This window comes from Rhineura floridana, chromosome 7 (assembly GCF_030035675.1).
Source record: "Rhineura floridana isolate rRhiFlo1 chromosome 7, rRhiFlo1.hap2, whole genome shotgun sequence".
Lineage (NCBI taxonomy): Eukaryota > Metazoa > Chordata > Lepidosauria > Squamata > Rhineuridae > Rhineura > Rhineura floridana.
This window is the reverse complement of record NC_084486.1, coordinates 886,343-908,374: the sequence shown is the minus strand read 5'-3', so window position 1 is coordinate 908,374 and position 22,032 is coordinate 886,343. Positions and strand designations below refer to the sequence as shown.

At 45.2% G+C, this 22,032-nt stretch overlaps 1 protein-coding gene across 4 annotated transcripts; it reads right to left on the bottom strand.

The window, feature by feature from the left end:
* Positions 1–293: 293 nt before the first annotated feature.
* Positions 294–20,228, bottom strand: LOC133388299 (2-hydroxyacylsphingosine 1-beta-galactosyltransferase-like). 4 transcript variants are annotated; one of them, XM_061634287.1, is made up of 6 exons: positions 19,864–20,228; positions 11,487–12,334; positions 9,695–9,834; positions 7,793–7,869; positions 4,506–4,725; positions 294–1,109 (listed from the first exon to the last, which is right to left on the bottom strand). In XM_061634287.1, the coding sequence occupies exons 2-6, from the start codon at positions 12,321–12,323 to the stop codon at positions 794–796; spliced, it is 1,590 nt and encodes a 529-aa protein (XP_061490271.1). In that variant the 5' UTR covers positions 12,324–12,334; positions 19,864–20,228; the 3' UTR covers positions 294–793. The 4 variants fall into 4 exon arrangements, with proteins under 4 accessions (XP_061490271.1, XP_061490270.1, XP_061490269.1 ...); XM_061634286.1 differs by having other exon boundaries at positions 11,487–12,331; positions 19,864–20,227; XM_061634285.1 differs by lacking the exon at positions 19,864–20,228 and adding an exon at positions 18,236–18,321 and having other exon boundaries at positions 11,487–12,331.
* Between the last annotated feature and the right edge of the window lie 1,804 nt (positions 20,229–22,032).

Sequence of the window (22,032 nt, the reverse complement as noted above, 5' to 3'; positions counted from 1 at the left end):
ACATAGGGTTGCCAGGTCCATGGCCTGATCCTGATCCTGTATCTTTAGGAGAAGAGAAAGTCAGCCAAGTGCAGGTGTTCTTGCAACCCTGTAATGGGAAAAACCACAAGGTGCAATTCTCCCTCCCCCCTGCCCAACTTTTAAAGATACAGAAGACTTCTTCGTTGCCAGGCCTGGCCTCCAAGAGGTCTTCTGTATCTTTAAAAGTTGTGCAGGGGGGAGGGAGAATTCCACCTTGTGGTTTTTCCCATTACAGGGTTGGAAGAACACCTGTACTTGGCTGACTTTCTCTTCTCCTAAAGATACAGGATCAGTCTCAGGGATTGAACCTGGCAACCCTACACAGAGGCAAGAGTGTAGAGTGCCTAGGAAAGTCAAGTAGGACCAGCCAGTGGTGTTTGAAGCAAAACAACATCTGGGATTCCTTGCAATACATAAAGGGTCTCAAAGTATTGGGGGGTGGAGGGGCTTGCTTGTGGAAAGGGGGCACTGCATTCCCCAGCTACCCATTCATTCATTCATTCATTCATTCATTCATTCATTCGTTCGTTCGCTCTCAAAAGCATAATTCCTGTCTGCTCTGCTCTCCTCACCATCTTATATGGTATGTAAGAATGGAAGAGAGGATGTGCCTCTCCCCAGCATTTCACAGACTTAGACCCTACCTCAGTGCTCTCACAGAGTCTTGGCCAAAAGCATCCGCCTTTGCCCTTGTCCTCATCCCTACCTATTCTATACACAGAGACACCTATGGACTTAAGTACAGTCTACTCAGACCAGGCCAGGTCAAACCCTACTGCACTTTCTTCTCTTCCAGGACGTGGCCATTCAAATAGTGGCCATTTAAGTGTACTGGGTTGACTTCTGATCTCCTGTACCACAAGCAGAGCCTGTACACAACATAAAAGATGCCTCCAATGCACAAGACTAGTAATGCCAAAATATCCAAGCAATAATACTCATAAAAGGAAAGTCTGTAGAGGGATGGGCGAAGGAATGGTGCTCCATCGTGACGAAGAATGTACTCCAGCCAGTAGAGTGTACGGTTGAGGGGAAGCATAGGAGTGTCCAGATGCAGTTCTGATAACTTCTTGGCCGCCTTGTGGAAGCTGCAAGAAAGGCAACAACAGTGTTGATGACCAGCCTAAAGGAGAATGAAGTGTCCTTCATTGACTGGACTACATGCTCAGATCTTGCCAGGAAACTGCACAGTGTTCATCTGTCATGACCCTGGCGTCCAGCAGGGCCAGAATACCAAAACACAAGCTACAGGGCCAATGGCTGATGAACTGGACCAGGTTCCTGACTTTGAGCCTGATACTGGTGTTTAGGAGCCCATTGAACCTGATGTTGGCAGGCAGGAGACCGTGGAACCAGATTCTGTAGCCCCAGGGCCCATAGAACCACTGCCTGGACCTTCATAGACACCTTGCCCTGGGCCTCAGGAATTGAGTGCCTCCCACACTACCTCACAGTCCAACGGTGCACGGAGCATACCAGACAGGAAGCCATGGAGAAAAGGAGAAGTGTGTCTTCAAGCCAGAGTTTTATTCCTTTGAGAGTCTGCAGTTATCCAACAAAGGGGACAGAGCCTAGAAGAGGTGAACTGGAAGCAGAATTTCAAAAGCCTCAGCATCCAGTCCTCCTTGGAGCAACTTGGTAACCTGCAGCTCTCTGACTGCAACAACTGACCTGCCTTACTGTACCCTGTGAGCTCCTCCTCAGAGCAGATGCAGTTGCAAATCCCCCAGATCCCTCAGTAACAAACTTGCACCTCTTCTGCAGAAGCATCTACAGGTAACTGGCCAATCCACCACTGAACTATGGGCTCTCCAGTCTCTACACTCTCCCTCAGACCTATCCATCTACAGCAGCAGGATTCATGTGCTGGAGAAACAAAAATGCAAATAGACTGCATCTCTCAAAAACACAGAGAGTTGGGAGGTCTCTTAATAGTTCTCTAAGCTTACATTGGCCTCTGTAAAACAAGATGCATAGCCCACATCACCATCATAGAGTCATAGACTTGGAACAGTTCTTGTAGGCCATCTAGTCCCATCCCTTGCTTGATGCAGGGCTGTATTACAAACTGCCATAAGAACAAAACTTGACAATACACTAGCAACAGAAGGCTCAATGAGGGACAACAGCTAGCGTACCTAGAGAAATGCATTACAAATTAGATGTTCCAATAGTACAAAAGCTAAACTCAGCAACCTGAAAATGATTGTGCAAAAATATAAGGATATAATGATCAGGCCAGAATATAAGGCAACTGGCCTGTTGGATCAGGCCAATGGCCTATCTAGTCCAGTATCCTGTTCACACGGTGGCCAACCAGATGCCCATCGAAAGCCTGCAAGCAAGACCTGAGTGCAAGAGCATTCTTCCCTCCTGCTGTTTCCAGCAACTGGTATTCAGTTCAGACCTCCTGTTGCTCCTGCCCACTGGGCAGGAAGAAATAGGGAGAGGTGTCAGAAACAGGGTGTGAAAGAAAAGAGGGCATAGGGAGAGGGAAGAGAGAGAGAGAACAGTGGCAGACAGAAAAAATGAGAAAAAATGAGACCCTGCCTACTTTTAGCTCTTGCTTCATCCACCCCTTATTGTAGCTCACCCCACAGCCAGCATACAATCCTCGGACAGACCCCCATTCCCAGGGAATACAACACTCAACAGAAAAAAAGTCTCCCCTTCCTGACCTATTTCTCTTCCATTTCTTGATAGCCTTTCCCCTAAATAGTAAATTTCTCTCATTCTAAACTACTTTCTTTCATTCATTTTGACCTTGCTTTATATACTTGAACAAATTTTTCCCATAGTCTCTGATGATGCCCCAAATGAAGATACAATCCGTATAGACACTTTTGTGCCTTCCATGTTTTTTAAACTGTTTGCTGTACTGCTTTGTGGAAAACCTCAAAAGCAGGACAAAACTCAAACTCTGATCTTGTAAAACAATAGTTGCCAAAGGGCATGCTATACACATGCAGCCACTTACTAGAGTTTTTAGGGATAATCTGCTAGGACCCTGAAAGTGGATCAAATGAAGGAAAGGTTTTGGTCCCCAGATTCTATAATGATAACCATTTTAATGCTGTGGCAAGAGTTCAGCTGGGATTATTCCACTGGCCAATCACAGATGCACTGCGTTTGCCCACACTTTCCTCTTCCCACTTCACTTCATAATGGGGAAGAGAGACAGGAATGAAACTATTCACTCTAAGATGACTTGCAATTTAAAATTGGGACTCTGAAACCCAATAACTTTAAAAATACATGGCAGATTTTTTCAACAAATTATGGAGGGGTAGACCCGTACAGTATCCTGGAATTTCTAGACAAGAGAAAAAATGAAAGCACGTTTTTGGTCAGCAAAACAATGATTGCAAACAGTCTATAGTTTAAGTCTGTGCACACAGGAGAGTGTTAATGTGCATGTGGGTCTCACAGATCTAATTTTTCCATGTGAACGTTTGTGCATATTCTTTCACACGTGAGCATTTTCAGTTTCACTGATTCCCATCCACACTAGCAGGCAGTGCTTGGCAGGAAGTATTCACACTCTGTTATTGTTCCTTCCCCTCAATTAGTAGTCCCCCCCCCGACTTCTGGAAACCTGAGGTCCACTGTAGTATTTGTGCGCAGGTATTTTAAAATTATATTTGAAATACATGTTTTCCAGTATACCAGGCTTGCACAAAACAGTGGGTTAAAAATGTGTGTCCATCGGGCTCTACCAATAGTTCACCCTTTCTCTGTTCTGGATATCTGAAATCCATTGTGGGCATGCACATAAGAATTGGCTTACCTGTGGCTGCAGCCAATTTTTTAAAATTGAGATACAAGTTTTCCAATATACCAGCCTTGCACAAAACAGCAGTTTGAAAAGTAAAAAGAATGTATCACACCTGGCCCTCCCAACAGCCCACCAAAGAGCACCTTGCCAATGGAAGTAGGGAGTATGCTAATAGACAGCACCCGCAAAATGTCACCAGACACACACACAAAATGAAACACACAATGTGCATCAGTACAACCACTGTGAGGTATCATGCAATTTTAACTTGGATATTTTTTTCCTTACCACATTATCCATGGATCAAGAAAATCCAAATTAAATGGGGGGAAGTGCGGGCTGTCACCTGGATGAGGACAACATTTTGTGAACAATGCAAGAAACATACACACATGGGATGTATTAAATCCACTTTAAACTGCCGCATGTACACATCCTAAACCAAACTTTAAAACTGGTATACATCAGCTATTTTGCAGCAAATTGTTCTGATACCAGTTTCCAAGTGGAGTTTGTGTGCCAAATTACATAATGATAGATCAAATGGTTTACATTTCATAATGAACAGTAATTTCAGACTGTATAATAGGAGACTGTTGAAAAAGACATTAATCTTAACTATAGAGGCACTTTTGCAGTTCTTAATGAAGTAACAAAAGGTTCATTCCTTCAACCTCCTTTGAATAAGACCACCATTAGCCCAGCTTACCTGGTGTTGGAAATTACTGTGGACAGGGTTTGGTGGAGACTATCTTCAGTAACCTTACTCCAATCCACAAGGATACCCATCCCTTTTGCCTGAATTCGTGTCATGATATCAAACTGGTCACCGTAGAAAGGGAAGCCCACAATTGGCACTCCATGGTAGATGGCCTCAAATACACTGTTCATACCACAGTGGCTGACAAGGACTATCACCCTGGGGTGGCCTGCAGCAAAAATCAAGCAACATTAACAGCTCAAATTCATAATACCTTGATCATTTATCTATTAAAAACTGTTCTAACTTTCTGACGCAATATGAGGCACTCAAGGTGACTCACAAGATCAGAATAACTGAAATCACCGTTGTAGAAATTTGGCCACAAAAGTTCTCTGAAAATTGTGTTGATTGACAAACACAATCAAGTGTTACATTTCCAAATATTCTGATTAATTAGATGGAAGAGAACAAAACAGTTGTCTATGGAGGTATAACCAGCTCTAAAACTAGGATGTTCCTCTGCAAAAACCTCATTTATTAATACCCAGGCCTCAGTTTTAGAAATAAGCTATTTACCATAGAGTTTGGTTACATTACAACATCCAACAGAGTTACAGATCTGTAATATAAAGGAAGGTTTTTATCACACTTTTTACGGATTGGCACGATAATGCTTAAATTCAACTCATTTGCAATATTGCCAATTGAATTTAAACTATCAACAATCAAAATGTTTACAGAAAACAGGCACCTACCAGACAACATTTGGTTGTATCCAAAGTTATGCAAGTGGAGGTCACAGAACAAGTCTTGCCCATCCCCTTCTCCCTTCTCCCTGTCCCCTCAAAAGCCACAATGCAATAACTGCAATTTTCCTTGTTCATTAAATTCCAGCACTTAAACTGGATCATAATTATTCTTGATGGTTTTTTTAGCTTTACTAAAGGACTTGTACTTCTTATTAAAATCACCAAATTAGCACAGCCAGTTTTGTGTCCTCTTATTTTAGCTTACTAACCGCTATCTTTAAACTCCTTTAGCAAGGAATCCTTTAGCAAACCTTCAGCTGCTGTAGGCGTATAACAGTCTTCTCCAACCTGCTGCCCTCCATATGCTTTGGACTGCAGCTCCCATTATCCTGGAGCATTGGCCATGCTGGCTGGGTTTGATGGGAGTTGTAATCTAAAAATTTGGAGGGCATCAGGTTGGGAAAGGCTGATGTAGACACATCTGTTTTGCATGATCTAACTAGATAAGGCTTTATCTTACCATCTACTTTTTGAAGTGATTTATAACAACTATGGGTGAAAGTTCAGACATGAGAATAAAAGAATGAACAAGGAGCAGAAGAGCTGAAGACAATCACTCTCCAACCATTTCAACAATGTCATCATCCCATCATAAACATTTAGATTCTAAAATCATAGGCACATCATCCATATTAAAAGGACATTCAACTGACATATTCCTTTTCTGATTTGTCCTGTCATCTGACTATATAGGTCACTACATCCAGAAAGTGACACACCAGCTTTAGAGGAGCAATCTGCAGTATAAGGTAGTCTAAAAATGTTTTTTTATGAATAAGTAAGTAAACCTATTTGGGATGCAAATAAAATCTGCTATACAGGACCAAAAAGAAGAAGAGAGGGGGAGTTTCCAAAATTTGAAAAGAGCAGAGCTGTAGCCAGCATAAAATTTCACGGGGGGACCAAAAGGTATGGGGACAGAATTTTAGGGTGGTAGGGGCCCTAACCCCTCCTTGGGTACAGGCCTGCACCTGAGTGACAAACAAAACTATACATTAGTTCTGTGCCCTTAGGTGCAGGAGTGTTGTTTATTTTATACAACTTGCCCTCTAGCAAATGCCGTTACCAGCTCGGCGCCATTTCTCCTGTTGTTGAGCAAGGTTTTCACACAAAATATCTAGGAATCTAAATGCAAAGCTCTGGGCTTTGGTCTCAACAGCGTAGGCAGGCAATTAATTCAGTGAGTCTCAGCCAACAGCTTATTCTAAGGTTTTTCTTTTTGCCAGGTGGTCAATACATCCCCTCCGCTATCCAAATTTATAAAGCAAAGATGCTGGCCAGTTTGCATATGGTGTTCCAATCTGGATTCTGGGCTTTAATCCCCAGTTAGAAAGACTGCAATCTATTTTCCTTAGGAAACTACTGGGTCTCCTTCTCTGTGTGTGTAGTGCTGCTATCTACTTAGAAGTAGGTATTTGCTTGGTAGCTTGTAAAGCCTGGACTGACGTAGGCGGCTGCGTCTACATTTCCTAGCAGCCTGTGGTAGCTATCTCTCCCTACTGCTCTCAGATTCTTTTGGGAGCCGTTGGATGCATGCGGTGGTGAAGCAAATAACTATGCTGGGTTTCTCTCCTGCAGTGCTGGGCAACTGTGGGCTTGAGAAGGCTCAGATCATTGTTGCCCAAAGACTAATAGATGCAGATTTGCAGCACCTGAGAAATGCAGCTAACAAATCCTGCTCCCCATTAATCTACAGTCATTTAGTAATTATGGAATTACTGTGGCCCCCTATATGTTCTTATTGACCATTCCAAAATACGGGAGAGCATTTAATCTCACCCGATTTAATGTGCTGCCCTCATCATTGTTAAAAGGCCGCTTTAATAAGATTCCAGTTAGTGAACGTACATGTCTCTGTGGAGCTGGTGTAACGGAATCCGTAGAACATGTCCTTTTATCCTGTGAGTTGTACAATGAATTTAGAATTAAGTTAATTTTCCCCGTTAACTGCTTTGCCTAGCAGTAATCCTGCCAATTTGGTGTCATTTTGTTCAAGTGATGTGTCATCTCATGTCACCACTAATGTTGCAGTTTCTCCTCACTACTATGCAAATTAGGAAAAAATGCTGTCAGTCCACTTTTTAAAGAATTATTCATGGATTGTAGGAATTTTGGTAGTATTGTCTTTTAAATGTTTTAATCTTTCCTGCTGTTTTTTCTTTCTTAATATCTGGTCTGTGACCATAATAAAACAATTCATTCATTCATTCAGCTTGCCAGCATGGTAGGCGCAGGGAGCTTTGCCCCCAACTATAGTCTCAATTTAGATGTGGGGGCCCACAGCAGCAATTTGATGGGCAGGGGAAAAAATCCCATCTGAGTCTTCAGCGTTGCCTGTAAGAGGGCTGTCCAGGATAGGAATATGCATTCAAGGTGAACATTTGGTCAGATGGGGTAGGGGAAGGAGAAGAGTAGGGCATGGCTTTCTCTCTCCTCCTGGACAAGACAGGATTTGCTCTCATTTGGCTACTACCTGTCACTTACCCAGCAGATCATTTTGTGGCAGCCATTCCAACATTAGTGTATTTTCACCCAGGTTATTTGGCTTCTGACCAGAGTATCTGCCAGGGAGTGATGGGGAGAAAAACAGCAAGAGATCCATCATTTAAAAATTGTTCCTCTTCTCTTCCTCCCACCTGACTCAGGGGAAAAAACAGTGTGTGATAAAATAGCACCTATGGTAAAGCTACTAATCATGTGCAGTTCTGAAAAAAATGTTTTTAATTGTTCTATAAAATAGAACCACTTAACCCACCCGCCTTGCTATTTTCATACTGAACACTTTCCCCCAGTTTAAGGATGGAAGGATGTATCAGTGTTGGTTATCTCAATTTCTCATTTTCCAATCTTATATTCAGTCTTCCACACTTCTGCTGCAATTTCCAATTTAAAATAAAAAATCCTCATGAAAATTCTCCAGCATTTTAGTGCAAATTTATCCTAATAAACACATTTTTGTAGACAGTTGTAATTAATGTACAGAATTTTGCAAGCAAGTTCTTATCATACAATGCACTTTTGCATGTTATTTTCACTCATGTAATCATTATTATGCATACTTTCCCCTAACACATACATTTTTATAAACATTGTTTGGCCATCCGCATCACAAGATTCGGATAAGTGTGAATTTCAAAGGATAGCTGTGTTTTGGTTCTCATATTATTTCGGAAAGTGCAAATTTTATAGATTTGGCTTGAAATGTGAAGTGAATGGAATTTCTCACCCATCCCTACCCAATTACTTTTATCCTAACCAGGAAAAATGAATACTCATATGTTAAATGTGGGTAAAGATTAGATAAATAAATATTAGATGATTGCACCCAAAGATGTAGCTATAAATTCCAATCAATGTGATATCCAGCCTCCTCTAACTACATTTCATCTGTTTGTCTCCTTGGCCAGAAAACACACACGCACACACACACACAGAGAGAGAGTTTGGCCACTTCAACAGCACAGAATACCAGCTCCCCCCCCCCCAGCTGTTTGAGAGACATTTCTTCCTGAGAACTCATTCTTTAAAAAACCCCTCTCCTCCAGCATGCATGATCACCTTTGGAAGCAAGTAACTGAATCCTCCTTGGAGAGTTAAAAAGAATAAGGGAATTCCTTTTCCTGGAAACCCGGTAATGGCAGAAAGTATGCCAAAGGGGTGTGGGAAAGAGAGTAATTGCTGGTATGTTCTCTGCAGTTGCAGACCAAAAAAGGCTGCATGCCTATAAACACTTACTTGTAAGTAAATCCATCTGAACCCAGTGGGACTTATTTCTGAGTAAATATGCATAGGATCAGGCTGCATGCTGTGATATGTGAGGACGCTCCTTGCATGCAGCTCCTCCTCCTGACAGAAGACGGGGGATGGGGAGTTGCTGTGTCTGAAAACACTCGCACACAGCCACTGATGTCTACAGTGACTCCTTTGTATGCATCTGAAATGCAGCTCCCAGGCTTACTACTATGATGATGATTGATTGATTGATTGATTGCCCACCCTTCACCCAAAGATCCCAGGTTGGGTCACAACAGTTTTAAAATACATCACTAAAAACAGCAAAAAAAATGGAAACGGACTGCCTTCAAGTCGATTCCGACTTATGGTGACCCTATGAATAGGGTTTTCACGAGGCTGAGAGGCAGTGACTGGCCCAAGGTCACCCAGTGAGTTTCATGGCTGTGTGGCCAGGTAAAGAAGTACATCTTCAGCATTCCCTGAAAACTGTGCAGTGAAGTTGCCAGACACACCTCAGTGGGGAGGGAGTTCCACAACTTAGGGGCCACCACAGTGAATGCCCTCATCATGCACATCATCATCATCAGTGTTAAGGCTTAACCACCACAAGTGGATTACAGTACAGATTGCTGAAAAGTCGGTGTTCGTTACCTCCACACAACCTTCTGCCGAAGGCGAGCAAATGCCCCAGCCATCTTCTCCACTAAGTTTTTTGGTAGGACTCGTATGCCAATGCCAAAGGAGACCATGACAACACCAGCATCTGCAGCTTCCACCCAGAGACGCAGGCCCTGCACATAAACATATCCCCAGATTGACATATCAGAGCAACAGCAAAGTACAACCTACTCTTTCCAGCAAGGAGGTTCACCTCAAATCCTTCAGCTGAAAATAGGAGCCAAGGAAAGATCCTACAGGGGAAACCTGCCTGGAACTCTGGCAAAGCAGTGGAACTCCCCCACCCCCCACCCTGTCCCATCCCATATGATTACCACCCTTGCACACAGCAAACACTACAAAACTAGCTGCTTGTTATAATGAACCCTGAAAACCACCACACAGAAATCTCTCTGCATCATAATAACAAAAGGATATTACAACAAAGCAACTATGAAGCAATTAGTATTCTTTTATTATTAAGAACACTTGTTAGCCACCTTTCCGCATGTTCCCATTGCCCACACAAAACATCAGTTTCACCGCAAACCAGCCGCTAACCCAGCTGGTCAATACCAGGGACCGAAGGCAGACAGTGATGACTGAGCACAATAGCCCTAGGCAGAAATTTGAAAGCATGTTTACTTAATATGCGAGGAGGGATTGAGATGAATGGACTCTGCCTCTTTGCAATTCAGGTTACCTTTCAATTATGGATATAAGGCGGCATCAGTTTCCATTCTGACCCATTTTCCTCACATGCAGCACAGTTTCTGGGGTGAGTGTGTGTCATCAATTACATATTCAGGGCTGCCATGCCAGGGCCCTTGGGCACCAGCCAGCCCCAGGCCCCAGTACCCGCACACCCGCAAGCCCCACCTACCTACTTTTCCCTTTAAGTGAATGCTGCCTGCGCTATGCATGCATGCTTGCCATCAACCAAGATGGCGGACGAGGCTTCCCTAAGGGGCTGATGCCTCCATTGGCATCTTGGTTGATGGCATGCATGTGTGCTATGCTCACACATACCTGCCATCAACCAAGATGGCGGCAGGGGCATTAGCCCCTTAGGGAAACCTCGGCCTTCATCTTGGTTGATGGCAGGCTTGCACCCGCAGTGCGGACAGCATTTACTTCAAAGGAGTGGTAGGTGGGGCATGCAGGCAGGCCTGGGAGCCCCCTCTCTGCGATCCGTGACAGGGTCAGGAGCCAACACTGCCATAGATTGTGGAAGGGAGTGCTACCCACCCACCCTAAGGAGGGGCCCCCTTTGGTCCCCAGGGGCCCTCAACCAGGGCCCAACCTGGCTGCCCTCTGGTGCCAGCCCTGTACATATTATTTTTGGACTGAAAACAACAAACGTGAATACTGATTGTATTTGATGGATTGATTTCCATTCTGGACATGGGATAAATAAGCAGAGATTGGAAATGTTTGCTCCTGTTTCTGTTTCTTCTAGAATTTTCTGTCATCCCTATTTCCAACTCATGGAAGGCAACCTTCTGAAGTGGGGAACCTACTATACTTGTGAAGGCTCCCTTTGCATTTTAGAACCTTGGAAAATCAGGATTCTGAAATGGCCAGGGAGTCTTCAAGGATACAGAATACTCGTTGCTTCAGAAAGTAATCTACAGAGTTGAAAGGTGACTGGACTGGTGACGGGGGATGGAACTAATGCGCTCATCCCTGTGCCCCTGCTTCATATTTTAATTAATAATGCTTTTGAATGCCTGAACAGGACTATTGACTCCTAAATTCTACATGTGTATTTTGCTCCTTTACTTACCTCTGGAAGAGGCTTTGCAGGTTCTGTGAGAATTCCTCCAGTGAAAATAACGTGGGGAAGCAAAGGTCGTGGGAAGTCAAACACTACATCATTGCTCAGGAAAAAAAGGCTGCTGCCACAGATGATCTCCAGCATGGATTTCTGTGGCTTTACTCCATGCTTCTCCATTAGATGGTCAAATTTGGGCATGATCACCAGTCTGGTTGCTATGCGAGACACGATAAAAACCAGGAGATTCCAAGTCCGGCCGAAAAAGCCCATTTGATCAGTCATCAGGGAGTTAAATTCGGGGACATAGGCAAGAGGTGAAGGGGCTCCAATCTCAGCAGGAAACCAAAAGCCTGTGGAAAGGGAGACGTACTTTACCCCAAGGAGGTTGGCAATGATGAGGCCACACATTTCATTAAGATCTACCAAGACCAAGTCAAAGTCCTCACTCCAAAGCTGCTGCAGAAGGGTTGCATTTCCCAGCATCAGATCACAGTTCTCCGAGTACTTCTCCACGACGGAAAACAGCTGCAAAAAGGTCATCTTCCCTTCAAACACTTGCTTTAGCTTTTCCTGCAGCCAGTCATCAGCACTTTCTGTGCTGAAGATACCTTTGTACTCTTGCACTCTGTAGCCATGGAGAAAAGACTCTATTGCTCGACCTTCATGGAGGAGAACGACGGTATCGTGACCCTGGCTGCTTAATGCTTCTGCTACCCGCACGAAGATATGCAGGTGGCTATCAAAGATAATTGTAGGTATCACCAGTATTTTGGCACTGTGGCAAGGCTGTATGCATATGGCTTCCACAGCAAAGAGGGTGGCAACAAGGTGCAGCCAGTGCTTCATGTCAATCACTGCTGAGAAAGAGAGACAATTATTCCTCACCTCTAGTGCTCGAAGGTGCTCATGTACTACCAAGTGGCCAGGTGTAAAGGAAACACACCACTTTAACATATGTCCATCCTACGACACAGCCAAAGCAGAAGCTTGGTGTAATACAAATCTAAGTATTTGATAACGGAAACTACATTTCTTTGCAATATGTTAATTTATACATACATACTGTACATACAGCACCAGCATTTTTTTGGCACTTTATTGGGTACTCCAAGGGACTTACCATTTAGAAGCTGTTACAGGGGAAACAACAGAAGAAGAGGAACAAAGTGGAGGCAGAGGGCAGCCCACGGACAGTCAACATAGTGCCCTCCAGGTGTTGTGGACTACATCTCCCATCAGCCTCAGCCAGCCTGGATCCCTGTTCTGGGATGACTTGAGTTATAGTCCAGCAACATCTGGAACCCTGTTGGCTACCCCAGGATGTATGATTATTCCATTGGTTACAGGCATAAGGCATAAGAAGGTTGGGTGCAAACTATAAGAACTGGCGCCTTTGCCCACATGTATTTAGAGACAGAGAGAGGAGTTCCAAGGAAGCCACATCTTCAGCACATGCCCTGGAGAAGATAACCCCCAGTTTCCTGACTCTCATGTCAGTAAAGTCTGAAGAAAACTTTTTGTCTGACCAGGAAAGACAGGTTGACTGAAGAAAGCTATAAGTTCACTACCTTGGCCAAGTCAAGAAAGTATTTTCTCATAGTAAAATTGTACACACCTACAAAGGGCTTAGGAAGTTGTAGTGATCCTCCCCAGGATTTTCACACAGCAGGAGCTGGTGGGATACCCCCATATATATCTTCATCACTGCCAGTCACTTTCATTAATTCACACTTCTTTATATATTAACTTGTATTATATCATAGAAACTATTGAAAGTTATTATAACCAGAGGCACTGTAGTACATCAATACTTAAGAGTTCCAGAGATCAGCATATTGTGATGGTGGTGTAATACCACTATTCATTTTGCCAACCTGTGTAATAAAGTCTAACCATTCCAAGATGTATTTGTCCTTTTTGCTTCCCCTGGTCAATTCGTTCACTCTTTTCAAAGCAAATTGTGATCACACAACACTGTCTCTATAGTAAACAGCTTACTGTAGAGTTTCATTAGGATGCAGTATTGTCTGGTAGATACAGTCAGATCCCTAGGTGTCAGCGATTATGCATTTGTGGTGCTCCCATGGTGGAAGATTTGCCCCACTATCTGTTTGAGTGCCCTCTATATTCCCATCCATGGGCCAAATTTCTGAGTGGTTTGTTGCCCAACCAGAGCTCAGTTCAGGTCCTTCCCGCTATCGCCCTCCTTCTCTCAGATACTGATCCAACGATCACGCATAGGGTTGCCCTATTTGCCCTAGCAGCGCAAAAGCTGCGGGCGAAGTTTTTAGCTGAACAAGTGTCGGTATGCTAACCGAATGATAGGACCCCTTGGGTAGGGGCCAGCCGAAGACAAGTAGTATTGATCTTTTATTATGGAATTAGGAGTTATTTTGAATGTTTTCTCCTTTTGTATCCTCTGTATTCCGCAGTCTACTCAATTTGATAGAGGGGGGTATAATTAAGGGGTTATATGGTTCCTTTGTAATTGTTTTACTTTGTGAAGAGATGTGTATATTGAATGTGTGTCCTGCAATGGCCTATGGCTAGGCAATAAAGTTTTACCTACCTACCTACCTACCATTAGAAATGTGTTCATCACGAAGGCTACAAGATAATTTACATATTTAACAAGCACGTGTAACTGCTTTTAGTGTAATAGGTTATAACTGTACTTATAACATGTATTAGTTTCTGAATCCATTTGTATCATTAAAGTGCACCTTCCAAACATACATGGTTAATGAAATCCTTCCTCCAATTCCACATTTCCAATATCCTTTTATCAATGGCTGCCCATTTACTACCAGGCAAAGTTCTAGTTTTGGTGTGCAAAGCCCTATACAGCTTGGGACCAGGATACCTGAGAGATCGTCTTTCCCTTTATATACCCAGGTGATCACTGCGCTCTGCAGGTGAGGGCCTGATGCAGGTAACCATCTTATCAGAAGGTCCATTCTGCACAACATAGGAAGGGGACCTTTACTGTTGTAGCACCTTCCTTTTGGAATTTCCTCCCCTTAAGTATTAGAAAGGCACCATCTGTGTTATCTTTTTGGTGCCTACTGAAGACTTTCCTCTTTCAACAAGCCTTTTAAGTAGAGACCTTATCCCAGTCTGTGTCTGTGTTGGAATTGCTTTTTAAGATGTTTTTAAAGATGTTTTGTTTTAAGATGTTTTTAAAGATGTTTTCTTTTAATATATTTTAAAGTCTGTTTTTAAGATGTTTTAGAATGTTTTTAGTGTTTGTTTGCTGCCCTGGGCTCCTCTGGGAGGAAGGGCAGGATATAAATTTAATTTAACAACAATAACAATTCAAACTCAGTAAGTACCAGACTGAACAAGGCTTACTTTCAATATGAGGGCAAGCATTTCAGTCCTGAGTTCTTCTCCAGCTCATATTTTAAGCCTAGCCATGAAATAATGCCTCCTTCTTTCACTGCCACCCACTTGCTTACCTAACTTGCTGCTGTGGTGGCTGTTCCAGGAGGAATGAAGGAGAGGGAGGTTGTGATCCTTCCCTCTCTCAGCTTTGTTCTGCATTTAGGCCACAAAAACAAAATGCACAGGTACAGGATGGGAAATACCCGGCTTAGCAGTAGTGCGTGTGAGAAGGACCTTGGAATTGTAGTGGATCGCAAGTTGAACATGACCCAGCAGTGTGATGCTGCGGCAAAAAAGGCAAACGCGGTTTGGGGCTGCATAAACAGAGCTATGGTTTCCAGGTCGAGGGAAGTAATAGTCTCACTATATTCTGCATTAGTTAGGCCTCATCTGGAATACTGCGTTCAGTTCTGGGCGCCTCATTTTAAGAAAGATATAGACAAGTTAGAGCGGGTTCAGAAGAGGGCGATGAGGATGATAGCCGGTATGGAGAACAAGTCTTATGAGGAAAGGTTGAAGGAACTTGGCATGTTCAGTCTGGTGAAGAGAAGGCTGAGGGGTGACATGATTGCACTCTTTAAGTACCTGAAGGGCTGTCACATAGAGGAGGGTACAGATTTGTTCTCTGCTGCCCCAGAGGGTAGGACTAGGTCTAATGGTTTTAAGTTGCAGGAGCGTAGATTCAGATTGGACATTAGAAGGAACTTCTTGACAGTAAGGGCAGTTTGGCAATGGAACCGACTGCCTAGGGAGGTGGTGGGATCCCCTTCGCTGGATGTCTTCAAGCAGAGGCTGGACAGCTATCTGCGGGAGATGCTCTAGCTGTGGATTTCCTGCTGTGAGCAGGGGGTTGGACTCGATGGCCTACAAGGCCCCTTCCGACTCTATGATTCTATGACTTATATACTGAGATTATTGAGTCAGGAGAAAAAAGGTGTTACCTTTTCAGAATACTCCGGAGAATATAATAATCTGATTGCTAAGAGATGGTGGAAGGTACCAAGTACGGATGAAACAGTATTTGTCCAGCACTGTCTACAATCTTGATTTATGCAGAGAGTAAACAGCAAATGAAGTGCTGCAGGTTCAGAGGGGCAAGGCTTGCCCCAGCTAAAAGTAGTCAGGCACTGTACTGCTTGCTTTGCCTGTCAGAAAGAAATCCCCTCTCAGCTACATTCTCTTCCAGAAACGATGTCCTAGGTGGCACTTAAGGCTTTCTCTACAAATGTTTTTCAGTTAAGAGCAGGACAGTCCTGTGGAGAAGGGCACTGAGCACACAGGCTTCAGAATAGGCCTAAAATATGGATGTGCAGGAAGTGGAGAGGCCAAGAAGCTTAAGGAGAAGATTAAAACATCACACATCTAAAAGCCTTTGGCAAATGAAAAGGTTTTCTTCTAGTGCCAAAAAAGAAAAGGCAGTGCCAGCAAAACTACCCTGGGGAGGGAATACCATAAATTGAAAAGTCCTTGTCTCCTCCAGTCACCACCAACCTCACCTCAGATAGCAGTGGGCTTCCACAATGCAGCCCCATTGTGTTCAATAGGGCTCCCTCCCCGGGCAGTGTGCACAGGGCAGCAGCAGGGCCGCTCCAAGATATTTTGCTGCCTGAGGCAAAGGACAAGACGGTGCCTCCTTCCCAGCTCACATACAAAAGCGGACCTAATGGGGAGATGAATCTTACTTTGCCACTGGCAATGGGACACTATCCTCCACTGAATCTGAAGGCAACAGGCCGGCTCAGGCTGTGCAGGGCCGTCCATTCCCTCCCCCTCAGGACTGGATGCCTGCGGTACCTGCCTCACTCTGCCTCATGGTAGGGCTGGCCCTGGATTGCAGACTTAATTAGTCTGCAGAGAGCCATCTGAATTGCTGTCTTAAGGCTGTCATATTGAAGATGGGGCTGTACTCACAGCCCTTTTTTCACTACATGCCCTTTCTTGAAACAGAAGCTCAGATACTAGTTGCTTCCTTGCCATTTTTAAATTGGTCCTAACACTGTTAGGACAGGGAAGGGCACATTCCCTCAGGATTAAGCTGTCGGGGGCCACATGCTGGTGTTGGGCAGGGCCAGAGCTAAAAGGGTGCAGGGCCACCCTTTCTCCCCCTCTCTTTCTGTCACCTCCTGGCCTAGCAGGCTGCAGGGGAAAGGGCAGATTGCTCTTGCCAGAGATCTAAACTGCTTGCTTGCTAAGTATTCTTCACATTAGGCTGAGGGCTGCAGGTTGCCCATCCATGTTGGGTATAATGTTCCTTCTTCCATACAGTTATTACAGGTCCAGATAGCCTCCTTTACATCTGGTCTCCCTATGGAGCAGGACCAGTGTTAGTGGTTGGCACTGTCGGACTGACAACTGCTGACCTCCAGTGGGCCAAACCCTGACTGGCTGTTACTGAGGCACTGCCACTGTCCCTTGAGTGGGCATGACCCCCCTCTGTGTCTGTGGCAGCAGCACCTCCTGCCCCAAGCCAGTAAATGGCCATTGAAAGGAGCAGCTGCCTTCACTCATGAGCCCTGCACTCGTTCACAGGCTCTGTGTGGGGGCTGGAGTCAGCACTTCTGCCCAGGTGAACAGACATTGCTACTCCACTTGCAAACGGTTGCTCTCCAGCTCTCTGCAGAGGTCTTGACCATTATTATTATTATTAATTATTATTATTATTAATTACATTTATATCCACCTTTCTTCCAGTGCCTGGAATCTGAGAGGCACAATAGGTGGAGTAGTTGCATTGGACAGCCAAATGTGGAGATGAGGCTTCCCATCTGGAGTGGCAGGGTGCATAGAGGTCACTTCCACTCAATCTGTTTATTGAGCATCCCTTCGGATTTTGGGGGGGCCGGTAGATGATGTTGCATCAAACAATTGTTTTCCCCTATTTTCTAGTGCATTTTCCTGTCATTTTTCTTATTGCAAAAAGTCAAATTTGGGGCAGCAGGGGGGAAGCAGGTTTATTGTGCCAATCAACTTTAATTTCACGACCCGAATTTGCTAGTACGTGATTGAATCCCACCTGAAAATGGAAAGTCTGAAAGTGCCAGGAGGGTTAGGGTGTGGGATCAGTGCTGCTCATGCATGCAAGATTTTTTTTTTTTTGCAGCATGCACAAAACATCAGCATCAAAATGCCTGTGTGCATCGTCTCCCCAATTCACAAATTTTTGCCGAAGATTCAAGAAGGCCGCTTCCAGACTGTCACTGTTTTGCAGGTATGATTCAATTCTATCCCTGCAAATTTACGTTGCAGAACAAAACCACTTCTACTACCACCCCCACAATTTTTGGGTGCTCCCTGACAAACTGTTTATTCATCCTGATTCATCCTGATTAGGGAGATTAGACAATGTTGGCTATTTAATGAGCATTCGTTCTTACTTATTTGTTGGGAGGTTAGATGATGATGCATCAAGCAAGTCTTATCATGCCACGCTTTCCAGTGTGTTTCTCCATCATTTTCCTCATCACAAAAAGTCTGCTATTTGGGGGAAGCAGGTTTGTTGCTAGAAATGGGGGAGAAATTTGACTCAGACCTTGTGTAAAGGTGAACCTAACTAACTGGCACTTTATGAAAGAATACAAAAACTGAAACTCAGCCATCCTTCAAAATTCACCCTTCTCTGAATTCTGCAATGCGGTTCCCCACCATGTGATGTGTACAGAAATTCATATACTGCAAAACAGTGTCCATAAAAATGCAGATATTAATGAAAATAGCATAGAGTTGCATTCAGCTAACTTTTACTCAGAGTAAAGGTAAAGGTGTCCCCACACTTATAGTGCGAGTCGTTTCCGACTCTTAGGGTGATGTCTTGCAACGTTTACTAGGCAGACCGTATATATGGGGTGGGATTGCCGGTTCCTTCCCTGGCCTTTCTTTACCCCCCAGCATACGCCAGGTACTCATTTTACCGACCACGGATGGATGGAAGGCTGAGTGGACCTCGACCCCTTTTACCGGAGATTCGACTTCCTCCTTCCGTTGGAGTCGGACTCTGGCCGTGAGCAGAGCTTTGGCTGCGTTACTGCCGCTTACCACTCTGCGCCATGGAGGATCATTTACTCAGAGTAGACCCATTGAAATTAATGGACTAAATTAGTCATTATTAATTTCAATGGGTCTACTCCGAATAAAAGTTGAATACAACCCATATAAAATGCATGATTCTATGTATTTATTTATTAGAGTTATATCCTGCCCTTCCTCCCTGTTGGAGCCCAGGCCAGCAAACACATTTTAGGGGAAATAGTTTTGCATAGTAGGAAAAATCTGCACTAAAATGCTGATGAATTTTCATGAGGCCTTTAAAAAAACAAAAGCTGCAAACTGATGTGAAATGTGGAGAACTGAAATCAAGCTGGAAAAATGAGCAAGAGAGGGAAACTGAAATTGAGGGATTCATCTCTCCCTATTTGTTGCACTAGTCCTCCCTATCAACTGGGATGGCACAAGGTGGCAGTACTTGATTGAATCCCACCTGTTGACAGCGGCATTCTAGAAGGCCCCTGAGGCAAGAAACCTGAAGGGGAAATGCACTGGAAAGCGTGGGATAGTCACTGCTCCAGACAAGGTCATATAACCTTCCCGCAAACAAACGTCGTATAACCTCCACACAAATGTTGCGCAAACATGGATGCTCGCTGAACGGGTCGCCTGGAAGAGCCCAAAGTTTAAAAACTCTTGTTGCCAAAGTCCCGTTTGCAATTTCTGAATGAGCCGTTTGCCCTATTAAGCCCGCCCCCTCCCAGGACTGGAAGCGCCCCTCGCTCGACGCGTGACGCGTTAAATAGACAAGCGGGTGACTGAAGGGGAGGAGCCCAAAGCCCCGCGTGTAGGTGAGCGGGACTGCAGGTGAAGCTTGAGGATGGCTTTGCGGGCCAACGCCGCCGGGGTCCCAGAGGAGAAGAAAAGCTCCCTTCCCCACCGCCCGCCACGGCCGGGAGTGGAAAGCAGGCTCTGCGGCGCTCGCTGACCCGCCCCACCGTCCCCAGGGCCCTCTCCCCACCTTGCGCGCCCGGGAAAGCGGGGCCCCTCGCGTCCGTCTGGTGCACCCCGGTGCCTCGTCTGGCTGGACTGGGCTGAGCTGGCTCGGCAACGGCTCCATCCCTTGTCTTGTGCTCTCCGCCCCGGGGCTGCTGTTAGAACAGGTGTGGCCAGGCTCGGCCCACGCTCGGCGCTCCCATCGTGGACGCCTCCCTCAGCCGTAGCGCCCGTGGCAACCCCGCTTTCCCGACGGCGCCCAGCAGCCGGGCTCCCCGTCCCGGCCGCGGGGAGAGGAACGGCTCCCCCGGAGGAGCGGCGGCTCTCTGGGCCGGAGCAGCAGGCTGCAGCAGAAGCCTCTTGGCCGCTGCTCTCTAGAAGGAGATTGGCGGCGGCAGCGCCAGCCTAGGCATGGTGGCGTTTGCTCGGAAGCAAGTTCCGCGGTGTCCGATGTGGTTTGCTTCCAGAGGAGCGTGCAGAGAATTGCAGCTCCCTTGGGCACCTCCCCGTGCGCCAAGCCGTTGGGCCTTTGCCGTTTAAAAGACGTCCCTTGCAAAATATATACACTTCAACGGGAGCTGGTGGGTTTGAAAGGGGACGGTGTAAAAGACGGAACAGGCCGGAAAGGGCCCTTTATAAAAGAAATTGATGCCAAAAACACTGAGATGTGTTAGAGACACTTGAGAACAACATTTAGGAACAAAAACCATTCTGACAGGGTTTTATTAACCCTAACAACCAAAATGCCCTCCAGAACGGAATGAAACAGCCCGGAACAGCAACTTCCCAGCGAGCCAGACCTCCCAAATTCACCAGTCCCACATGACTACATGGGATTCATGCAATTAGACACAATACTTCCACGCAAACCACGTTCCGATACCTGTTCTGGGCTATAATACGCTTTTACGTAAAACAGTCCGGAACGGCGACTTCCCAATGAGTCAGACCCACCAAATTCACGAGTCCAACATGACTCGATGGCATTCATGCAAAAAGTCACAAAACTTCCATGCAAACCACGTTCCATGCAATAATACATATTTCTGAACAGAGCCCAGAACAATATCTGAACCAGCAAAGTCAATCCAATGCACCAGTCATGCATAACTGTATGAGTCAATGCTCTGGGCCACAAGCTTTCACAGCAACCACATTACAAGGCCCATTTATGTTGGGAAAATGGCCCAGAATGGCAACTTTCTAGCTAGGCGGGTCAACTAAATTCACAGAAGACTTTGAGTTAGCCAAAGCAACAAAATACTTCTGTTACAATATGGCACAACATGTCAGGACCCCACTAGGGATCAGCTGCCCTGCACCTTCAATTTAGTGTTGCAAAGCTCATCGTGCAATTGTTTATTCCATGATTGGTATCTCATCTAGTTCGACTCTCAGACTAGCAGTGGCTGTCCAAGGTCCTGTTCTCCAGCCTTCTTTCCTGAGAGCCTTTTGACTGGAAAGTTCTGCCTCCACCTCATGCGCTCTGCCCAATTTGTGGGAGTCCCTCCCACAGGTTCCAGACTTTAATAACCTTGATTTTGAAAGTAGTTATGTCAGAAACTGATTTTACAGAAAGCAAATTGGTGAGGTTGGCCCAGAACTTGAATACGAGGCAGAGGTGGAGTCTGAGCCCAAGCACCCAAGAGCACTTCTTTGAACCCAGTTTTTTCCTGTGATAGCACATCTATTTCACAGAAGGCAAACTCTATTTCTCTCCCCCTTCTGCCAGCCGACTTGCCCCTCCAATCTCTCTCTCTCTCTCCCCAATTCACCAGCCATTCGCAACCTGGTAGCAGCACCAATAGTGCTGCTTGGTGGACCTACAAAGAGCAAGAAGGGGTATTGCTGATCACCCCAGAGGTTCCTGGGTCACCCTGTGTTATCTCCCATTTCCCAACAAAAGGAGAGGCAGCAGCATGTGGGACTGGTGAATTTGGCAGGTCTGGCTCATTGGGAAGTCGCCGTTCCAGGCTGTTATACATAAAAGCGTATTTTAGCCTGGAACGGGTATCGGAACGTGGTTTGTGTGGAAGTTTTGTGTCTTATTGCATGAATCCCATGTAGTCATGTGGGACTGGTGAATTTGGGAGGTCTGGCTCGCTGGGAAGTCGCCATTCTGGGCTGTTTCATTCCGTTCTGGAGGGCATTTTGGTTGTTAGGGTTAATAAAATCCTATCAGAATGGTTTTTGT